This window comes from Archocentrus centrarchus, chromosome 16 (genome assembly GCF_007364275.1).
Source record: "Archocentrus centrarchus isolate MPI-CPG fArcCen1 chromosome 16, fArcCen1, whole genome shotgun sequence".
Lineage (NCBI taxonomy): Eukaryota > Metazoa > Chordata > Actinopteri > Cichliformes > Cichlidae > Archocentrus > Archocentrus centrarchus.
Genome location: NC_044361.1, coordinates 15,860,259 through 15,870,845, shown reverse-complemented (window position 1 = coordinate 15,870,845; position 10,587 = coordinate 15,860,259). Strand labels below are relative to the sequence as shown.

The following is a 10,587-nucleotide window of genomic DNA, read 5'->3' as shown; positions in this document are numbered from 1 at the left end:
GTAAGTGTACAGGTTTTGGTACAAAGAAGATTTGAAATACTAGTAAAAGTCACTGAAGCAACAAGGAGAATGTATTCAGGGTGTAAAACTCTACACTATATATACACATATATAATTATGAGACAGAAGTCAACACTGGAAAGGTTGTTCCACATCAACTTATCAAATTCTATTATAAATGATGGCATGTGAAACATATAAAATGTACTTTTAGCACCCGACTCCATACTGGTGTACATGTGATTGAAACCGTTTTTGCACAAATATAAAATGTTCTGTTATCACCTTTGTTTTATTTGTGGTGTTGTATGCTTTTTTTTTTTTTTTTTTTTGGTATGTTTGTGTCAACTTGCAGGCACATTTAAAACGTGTGAAAAAACTGTGACAGCCTGCTGCAAACAACAGGTTCCATTTAAAACACCAGCAAGTGTCATTAAGCTTGAGCAGAAGAATGCATATTTGCATCACACACAAACACTTCAGATTCTGTAAAGCAGATGGCAGTGCTACAAGGTTACAATGATTTTATAAGTAAAGAGCCTTTACAGCTGAAATCTTACGGTCAAAACAAAAAATTATACCACTGCAAAATCAAAGAGTCTAAAGGTGTACAGACAGACTTTGATGATGAGACACTGGTGAAGAACATTGTAGTATGAGGATAACAGAAGTGACCAAATGAATGAAACAAATCACTGCAAAAAGAAAAAGACATGGTCTGCAGTAACAGGGTGAAACATTGATGCCAAACTAATTACAACTGCCCTCCACCTTCTACAGTTTAATACTGGAGGTGACTTCAGAGGACCTGGACATAACTGAGCTTCTCCTGAATGAGCTGTCGGACAAACCTCTGCTGTAACCAGGCACCAACCTTTTCAGCAGCTGCAAGGCTCTTCTCGTGAACTTCTGTCCCACAAAAGCGTATATGATGGGGTTCAGGCAGCAGTGAGTATAAGCAAAAGCCTCGGTCACTGTTATTGATATCCTTACGTTTCTGTCCCAGATTTTATTGCGTGGGATTTTGTTTTCTTCCTGAAGAAACTTCAAGAAAAGGGAAATGTTGTATGGGGCCCAGAGCAAGAAAAATACAACCACTATACAGATGATCAGCTTGACTATGCGGTGCTTCTTTGTGGTCCTCATGGTCACCAGCATGGGGATGATCCTGGAGTAGGAACCTACCATCACCAACAAGGGAATCACGAGACCCAGCACATTTATGGTGAACAGGTCATAGCGCTTCCAGACTTTGCTCTCCTGGGGATAGTCACACTCGAACCCGTGGGACTCTGAATCATTTGTCATTGCTTCTGTGAAGATAAAATCCGGCAGAGATACAAACAAGCTCAGCATCCAAACGAGCACGGTCAGAATGATGGCTGCCCTCATTGTGCGATAACGTGTAACCCTGTGAGCGTGCACGATGATCATGTAGCGGTCCATTGTCATGGTGACCATGAAGAAGATACTGCTGAAGAAGCCAGTCTTGTGAAATCCGGAGATTAAACGGCACATGAAGCCTCCAAATATCCACTGGCTGACCCTGGCATAGTGAGTGTAGAAAGGCAGCGTGAAGATGAAGAGGAGGTCGGAGAGAGCCAGGTTGAAGAGGCAGATGTCTGTCAAGTTGCTCTGATTGCGGTGCTTCACCAGGACACACACCACTAGTCCATTACCTTTGGGAGAGAAAACACGATAAGGGCACCTGTCACATGTAAACAAAATACTATCACCTCTGCCTCTTTCTTTCTGTGTCTCAGGTCACTGCTTGGCACATAAGCACACCTGCACACCAGAGTCTTTACCCTAAATTATTTACAGTCAGTAGGTTGGGAAATTGTTCTGTCTCCAGAAAGGGAGGGAGGTTTGTGCAATGTGTTAACACAACTGAGTTCCCAGAGCATACACACAAGAAGACACACCCACCTATGAAGCCCAGGATGAAAACCAAACTGTAGAGAAATGTCAGAAACACTTGGCTGAAGTTCTTCACATCGGTTATGTCGTCAGGAGAGAAGCCATCTATGTTGCCATAATTGTAAGAGCTGTAATCGTATGATGTTGTATTCTCTGTGGCATTTGCACCTGTAGAGAGAAAGAGAGAGAGAGAGAGAGTTTTTTTTTTCAGACTCTGTATATCTGGAGCTGATTCTGAGGGGTAAGATCTTGGAGATGTATGTATCTGTTTCTGCACGGCAAAGGAACGAACCAAGAAGATTCGGATGAATTGGATTTTTCGCCACAGAGAGGTGCCAGTAAGACTGAAGGCTGTCAACAATTTAATCAGTACAGTCTGTACCAAAACAAGTCATAGAATCAGGAATTTGGCTCCCTGGCGGCCTTGGACTGCCACTTATCAAATTGTCTCCGGGATGTTTGTAAACAGATGCTCTATGCCCCCGCTGTCCTGTCTTCTTCTGACTTGTGTTGGACTGATCTCCCTGACCTAGCTGCTGATGAACTCTACATCTTATCAGAACTGTTAGCTGAGGAGGGAGTTTGAGTCAGCCCCACAGTAGCACGACCCCCCCCCCTCACTCGCCTCCGCTGGCTCCCCTGTCCATCCCTCCCCACCCTAGTGCTCCCATGCTATATGTTTCTGCCCTGTCGCAGAGGTTTTTGTAACCTTATACTGTGTATGTGTGAATGTATACAAAGTATGAGATGATTTTTTCCTCACTCATCCCTATATGTTTTCACTATGGTTTCTGTCTTTTTAATGGCAGCGCCTCCAGAAGGGGGGCAGCATGGCCACAGTTCACCTATCTCCCCATGTTTGTTCTGTTTGTCTTCTTGGATGGGTGTTCTGTTAACTGTAATTTCCCCATTGTGAGATCAATAAAGTATCATCATCATTGTTAGGTTCGGACCACCGTTAAATAAAGAAAGACACAGAAACCCGTAGTTGAGCTTTTAACCTGCAGGGAGAGTCTCAGTCAGCCAACACGCGTGTGTGTATGTCTGAGGGAGAGTCTGAACCTTCTTCCTGCTTGGCTCTTTTATTTTAGCATCATGTGAGTTTACACAAAGCTCAGGTAACAACATCACTCACTTCACTTGATGTATGTGGGTGTGTGTGTGTGTGTATGTGTGTGTGTCTGTGTCCTCAGGAAACAGGCGTTACCTGCTTTCCATGTGCATGTTTATGATAAACACATTGTGATACTTAGAAAAACAGTTAAGCGTTTATCTATTCTGACAATCATCATTATTAATAGTAGTATTTCAACACTATCTCAGCCATTTTCGTTGGGATAGGAGAATAAAATCCCAACTGAAGATACCAGTTCAAAGGCTACTCTTGCTGAGCGGATGCTGTTTGAAGTTGATTTTACTAAGATCACCATGTTCCTTTCAGCTCTGCTGTTTTGGCCTTTCAGCCCACAGTCAGTTGATAATGGGGGTTATTGTGCCACCTGCTGGTTTTCATAGGTACTCCTGTCACAGCAATGTCCGTCACTCCTCACAGTGATGCCACTGCCCTCTGTTCTTTCTATGATTTAAACCTGTAACTAATCTGAAGACGGGTATATGAGGCTAAAAGCCAATTACCCCCATGTCACCATTTACCATCATAAACCTGGGCACTAAACATTAGTATTTCTTTTGTTCTGTTTGTGCATGTTACGATCTTTTTGAAAAACATTTTTTCTTTTGCATGTAATGAGATTATTTATAATGTTACCACAGTTGTACAATATTATTATTATCCATGCATTCTCTTCCGCTTATCCTGCTCGGGAGGCAGGAGCCTATCCCAGCTCTCATAGGGCGAGAGGCAGAGTACACCCTGTACAGGTTGCCAGCCTGTTGCAGGGTTAACACAGAGAGACAGACAACCATTCACACTCACACCTATGGGCAGTTTAGAATCACCAGTTAACCTAACCCCAGTAACTGCATGACTTTGGACTGTGAGAGGAAACCGGAGTACCCGGAGAAGACCCACGCAAACACCACACAGAAAGGCCCAGGCCAAGGGGAAATCGAACCCAGACCTTTCAGCTGTGAACCACTACAGTATGCCACTGTACTGCCCATATCATTATTATTATTATTACAATACTTAACATTTAAGATAACATATACTTAACATATACATGTTTGTAGATGTTAGAAGATATAAAAGCCTTGTCAAAGGTCATTTTCAAAGACATTGTGAGACTGCAGATATTTTTTAACTTTTTTGCAAACAATTTTCAAGCATAGTAACCTCAAATGAAATGTTCCCATGATTAAATATAGAAAAAGAAATCAGGAAGTATTTGAGGTATTAGAGCTTTTGAATTTAAACGCCTACAATAAAGTCTGCAGCCTTGAACATTGTGCATTATAACACAAATATATGTTCAAGAACGCTGCAAAATATCAAACTACAAATATTGCAGATTCTGGATTGCTGTTAAAATGTGTTCACCTGACATGGTGATGTTTCAGTGATCGCTCTTCCAACCAGGTAGAGTCAGGAATTACACTTCAAGGCTCCCTTTTCCCCTTCTGATGGACGTGATGCCTGTACACTCTCAAAGTCTGCAGTCTGATAAAGAGGAGCACTGAAACAGAAGTGCAGATGTTGCTTCCTGTATGTACTTAACTGAGAGCTTTACCAGAAGTCTGTCTGACATCAAGAAAGTCAAAAATAATTGCAAAACAGCATGTGGTTAGATACATTTTCACACCTTCAGAACCGAATGTTGGCTTTTTTTTCTTAGCAACCAAAAAAACAAAAAAGGTTCAAATTGTTTATTTTTTCATTTAGATTTACTTTTTTTTTTTTTTTTACTTTTCAATTAAATCAATTTGGAAAGTGTTGCTTTTGTTCAAATTATTTACAGTTTGAAATAAAGTGCGTCATTCAATCAGAAAAGTTTATTATTACCAGAGGTGGCAAAAGTACTGACATTCTGTACTTAAGCAGAAGTACAAGTACTTGTGTTAAAAAATACTTTTTTTATTTCTAATTTTTACTTAAGTAAAAGTAAAAGTATAGGCTCTGAAATGTACTCAAAGTAAGAAAGTAAAAGTAGTATTTTGGAGGACATTTCTAAAAGCTATTTTTCTGTAAAGCTAACTGAACGTCATTATATATTATTGTAATAATATACAATACATGAGAGAAGATAGCCAGTAAGTAGTTTTGACTAGTGCAAATTAAATTCTAGATATCTTGAAAGCAAACAACAACTAGTGAAGGGAGAAGTGTAAATAAGCTGCACACTAGACATACCATAAATATAACAATTTAAATAGAAATATAGCATCAAGTAGCATATCGCAGAATTAATCTTCACAACAAGGTGAAAGTGTTGCAATAACACTGCACAGCAGACAGAAATAAGACTGCATAGTAGAGAAACAACAAAATCACATGCAGATGATTTACTGGAAAAGAATGTGTGTTTTGGTCTGATGTTTTGTGCCTACAAGACCCAGATGAGGCCGTTAACAGGCGACAGTGAAGGCCACAGAAGAAGGAACTGATAAGCATGCTACATGCTTGCATATTTCAATAACTGTGTCAAGTCTGTGTATAAAAGTTGAACTAAGATAGAGAGCGGTGTCAGACTTGTGTAAAGCTGCACCGACTGACTACATTAGGCAGCTCCGACAATTCTGAACCAGATTAATCTGTAAACTGTTTGAAATGGCTTTATTAAATTTAATAATTGGACTCCTTATTCCTGTTTTGTGTCATTCCTGTCGATAAACGAACACACAGAAACCTAAAGGCTTAAGCAGCAGCACACACTCACTATTATTTAATTTCCTTCAATTGGTGACGCCTGACGTGATTGTACAGGAATGTTTTTGATTTTTAGATGTTTTTATTTCTTTTTTGAGTTTCTTGGGAATAAGGAGTGAATTTGCCACCGATAATCGCCGCTTCGAGGTTCCTCGTGACAGTGCTGACTTCCAGACTCTATCAGTGACCAGGAGATCTCCACCTAAAGGTTGGCAGAGACCTTTTCTAAATATCTGCATATTGAATTGTATCAAATTATAATGGTCACTGGTGGTATAACAGGAGGAAGGTGTAATTCGAGCCATTTCACACAGGTGTAAAAGTTTGAAAGAAAAGAAAAGAGTTTAAGAGAAAAAAAGAGTTGAAAAGAATAAAAGTTTAAAAGAGTAAAGAAAAATAGGCAAAACGAATAGCAGGTGATGAGTCGAGAATAAATAAAAAGTAAAAGAATACAGAGAAATGAAGAAATAAAGAGATAGAGTTTTTTGTAATAAAAATAAAATCCCTTAAAAAAGAGAAAATATAAATGGTACCTTCTTAACATTGTTTTTGTTGTTGCAGTTTGGACTGACTGACGGACTGACACGACTGACGACACTGGGTGCAGAGAAGGGGCTCTGATTAAAAAGAGGGTGAAACTTCAAAAATAACTGGTGATGTAAAATTATTTTAATGTAAACTTTCAAGTGCAGATATTAAGCTGAAAGCAGATTTAAAGGAGAGACGTCTCCATTTAAAATTAGGCTAAAAATATGTGTTTGACTCAACAGAGACTTGTCAAGTAATCCCAAAATCTGATCACACGGGGAAAAAAATGGTTTATAACAATAATCTCTAGAGAGAAAATTCATAAACGTTCTGTGTTTGTGTTTGTTTGTTGCTTATGCTGGTGTGCGTGAAACTCAGACCTGCTGTCTGTGTTTGTGTGTAAGGAGGCCTCCGTGTGTGTGTGTGTGTGACTCTGAGTACTGCTGTGTATTTGTATTGCCATGTGTGTTTCAGAGAGAGAGAAAAGAAAAATGGGTGCTTCATTTAGTATGTGTGTGCACTGGTCTGTGTATGTGTGTACTGGTGTAACAGTAGGAGAGAGAGGAAGAGAGAAATAGGAAATAAGGACAAAATATTTTGAGGTGAATTTCTTTGCAAAGTATGGTGTCATTTGTTGTTTAAAAAGGAACAGAGTTTAGAGGAATAAGACAATTTTTCCAGTGGTCATATTAGCTGTTTTGTAATGTCATAGCTGTGTGTGTGTGTGTGTGTGTGTGTCAGTATGTGTAGGAAAGAAAAAGAAAAAAGGAAAAGAGAATGGTGCCAAGGTTTTAGCATTGCTGTGTGTGTGTGTGTGTGTGTGTGTGTGTGTGTGTGCGCATTTCTCTCTCAAGGCTGTGTGTGTGTGTGTGTGTGAATCTAAGTGAGAGTAAGAGAGACAGAAGTCGTGCGTGTGGATGAGAGTTGTAGCTCTAAGTTTTTTCTCTTCTTTTTCTTTTCTTTAAATTGGACTGATATGGTTCTATAAGGGAATGCTGGTCAAAAATTCTCGGAAGGAAGGTTTCGCTTCCGATACATATGAGAGATAAGCCAACCACAGATGGATAAAAAGACAAAAAAAAAACCTGAAAAATCACAAAAAAAGGGAGTCAGGAGTTTATTGCTTTAAAAATAAATAATGAATAAACAAAGCCAGTATAATAGATGCCTTGAAAATCCCAGATTGAAGCATTTTTTGCAAATTATTAGAGGTCATTTTTCCAGAAGATTGCTGTTAAATTTCAAGAAAAGTCTACGTGAGAAGCTCAGTTTTAGTAAAACCTCAAAAGAAAGGTTATAGAAGAAAAAAAAAAAAAACAGTGCATGCAAATACTTTGTGAAACAGCCAAATCTGAGACCCAAAACAAAGTGCCAAACTTTGAGCTGCTGCTCTGTTACAAAGCAAAACATTGACAACTAAAAAACTTATTTGTTTGCCCATGCAGGATAAAATACAAGTTACTGATTTACTCTTTTGTGCATTTACATTTATTTATTTGGTAGATTTGTTTAAAGCTAAGATTATAAGAGAAAAGCAGAGAACATTTGAAATTTGAATGTCCAAATAATTTGATATTAAATCAAGCATTAAAGGAAAAAAATCCCAGAAGCTAATAATATAAAAATCAGTATGCCCTTTAGATAAATAAGGTAAATTAAGGTAAATTATTGAGACAAACAGAGTTAAGTCTCAAAGGAGGGAGACAGACCAGCAGAAAGTTCAAGATTTAAAATCTCTCAGTTTCATTGTAACAGGAGCCTGAACAACAACACCGGGGCTGCAGGAGACTGAACTGATCAGCTACCAATAAAGAAACTGGTGCAGATCGAGGTGTTCAAAATCATACCAAGCTCTCCTGAATAGACTGACAGCTCTAAGACTCAGGATACGGGCTCCTGGTTCCACATGACCCTCAATAAGCAGGCCCAACTTCAGACGAACAGGTGAACTGTAAGTTTCTTGACCCCTGACCTCTGTGTAAAGTCTGAGCCCAGGAGGAGGGTCATCAACAGGAGATATCCTTGACGTGGGGAGCGTTAGGCCTTATGCACGCTCAGTCACAGGGTCTCAGTGAAGAACTAAAACACATTAGTGGTCAAAGGTCAAGGAACTGCAGGAAAGATAACAACTGACTGCAATGTTTCAATTCCAGTCTGAACATTCTCAGTAGTCTGACTCATAATTTGTTTGGATAATTTATCATTGGAAGGCCACAAGAATATAATCTGCTTTGTTTCTTATAACACTAATTATTGTTTTTTCTTGACATGAGGCCTAAGGGGGACACTCCCTGATTTCAGTTTAGACAACCAAAGATGACAAGTCTGCAGCAAGCTGCATGTAAGGTCAACAAACAATGGTGTTGTGAGTATGACCTCTGACCCTAAAAGTATCTACGTTTTGACTAAAGACTGTCCATAATATTTTTATTTTTGTTTTTGTTTTGTGGTGAAAATCCCACTGCAGGGGTTTAGATTTAAAAGCATAGAATTACACAAAATGAAAAGAAAAAAATAGTTAAAGCCACTATTTCACTGCTGAACTAGTAACAACTGCTGATGTTGTTTTAGGTCAAGGTTATGCATTTTTCCCATTCACAATTTAGTAACTTGAGGTTTATGAAGCCATATTTTGTCTGCTATAATTATGTTTTTTTGGGGGGGTATAGACCACTCTAGCTTACATAGAAGGTGTGTCAAATTTTAATTTAAGGACATTAATTTGTGTTTTAAATTTTCTGATGAGTTTGAGACCAAAATGCAAAAGTTAACTTTACAATTGGATGAAAAATGAGACAGCTGACACTGACCTTATAAAAAAAAAAACACACACACAAACACTTGCAATGAAGAAGCAGCTTACACACATTCACTCACCCACTCATACACACACTCACTCACCCACTCATAGACAGACAGAAGCTCATATTAGTTTTTTGCTTAATCTGACATTTAACTCTAGGTGCATTAAATCAGGTTCACTTTTGGTGGATTGAATCCACTTACTTAGTAAATTAGCAAACTAGTGGTATATGAAAATTGCAAGCTCATTTTTCTCAGGCTGATAAATAAAATAAAAGATTTATAGCTAAAAGCCATTGAATAAATACATCCTTAGAATAGTTATGGGCATTTTGATGTCCTGTTTTAGTTTGTGCAAATTTAATTATTGACCCATAAGACCTGCAGTTCATGGTATTTTGTTTAAAATACTGCTTAAGAAACCTGCACAGAATCTCTGATTTTATGGCAGGCCGTTTTAACAAACTGCCTTATTAACAATTGTCGGAGCTGCCTAATGTAGTCAGTCAGTGCAGCTGCACACAAGTCTGACACCGCTCTCTATCTTAGTTCAACTTTTATACACAGACTTGACCCAGTTATTGAAATATACAAGCATGTAGCATGCTTATCAGTTCCTTCTTCTGTGCCCTTCACTGTCGCCTGTTAATGGCCTCATCTGGGTCCTGTAGGCACATATCATCAGACCAAAACACACATTCTTTTCCAGTAAATCATCGGCATGTGATTTTGTTGTTTCTCTACTATGCAGTCTTATTTCTGTCTGCTGTATAGTGTTATTTCACCTTGTTGTGAAGATTAATTCTGCGATATGCTACTTGATGCTATATTTCTATTTAAATTGTTATATTTATGGTATGTCTAGTGTGCAGCTTATTTACACTTCTCCCTTCAGTCCCCCTTTTGACCTCAGACCTTTCTGAGGTCAACTTCACCAGCCTGACCTGGGGTGGTCAGCCAGGACTGCACTGATGTTAAGAGCCAGAAGAGGATTCCTGTGACAACTAATCTTATACTATTGTGATTGTGAATTTAGCAAAAAATTAAGACAGGGTTTAATGATGTTATATTTATAATGGATGTACCTAATTTCTATACTTTATTATGGCCTGAAAAACAAAAAGAAAACAAGCATTAGTCTTTCATATGTCAATGTTGTTTAGTGAAGTGGATTAGCCTTTAAATTTAATCAGTCCAAAGTCAATTGTGCATATAAATTGGCCCACATGACAAACAGTAACATGAAACAGTCACTATCTAATAATTTTCCTCAAATTCATTAAAAAATGTGGATTGCATCCCTTCAGGATCAAATCCAGTTCCAATCAATGAGAATCTTACTGCAAACATAAAGAAATGATCACTGATTCAGTGCACAGGTAATAGTTATATATGCAGCCTTCTTTCAGCCTTCAGCACACCGTGCTCCTATTCACCAAAGCCATGGATGTTCAAACCACAGTAGTCAGCACTCGTCCCTGGAGATGCATTCCTGCACCTCTTTAGACAAC

The 10,587-nt window shown here is 38.6% G+C and overlaps 1 protein-coding gene across 1 annotated transcript; it reads right to left on the bottom strand.

Annotated features, from left to right (window-relative positions):
• Nucleotides 1-397: 397 nt before the first annotated feature.
• On the bottom strand, nt 398-4,427 carry LOC115794003 (C-C chemokine receptor type 2-like). The gene is made up of 3 exons (XM_030749230.1): nt 4,421-4,427; nt 1,930-2,088; nt 398-1,679 (listed from the first exon to the last, which is right to left on the bottom strand). The coding sequence occupies exons 1-3, from the start codon at nt 4,425-4,427 to the stop codon at nt 775-777; spliced, it is 1,071 nt and encodes a 356-aa protein (XP_030605090.1). The 3' UTR covers nt 398-774.
• Between the last annotated feature and the right edge of the window lie 6,160 nt (nt 4,428-10,587).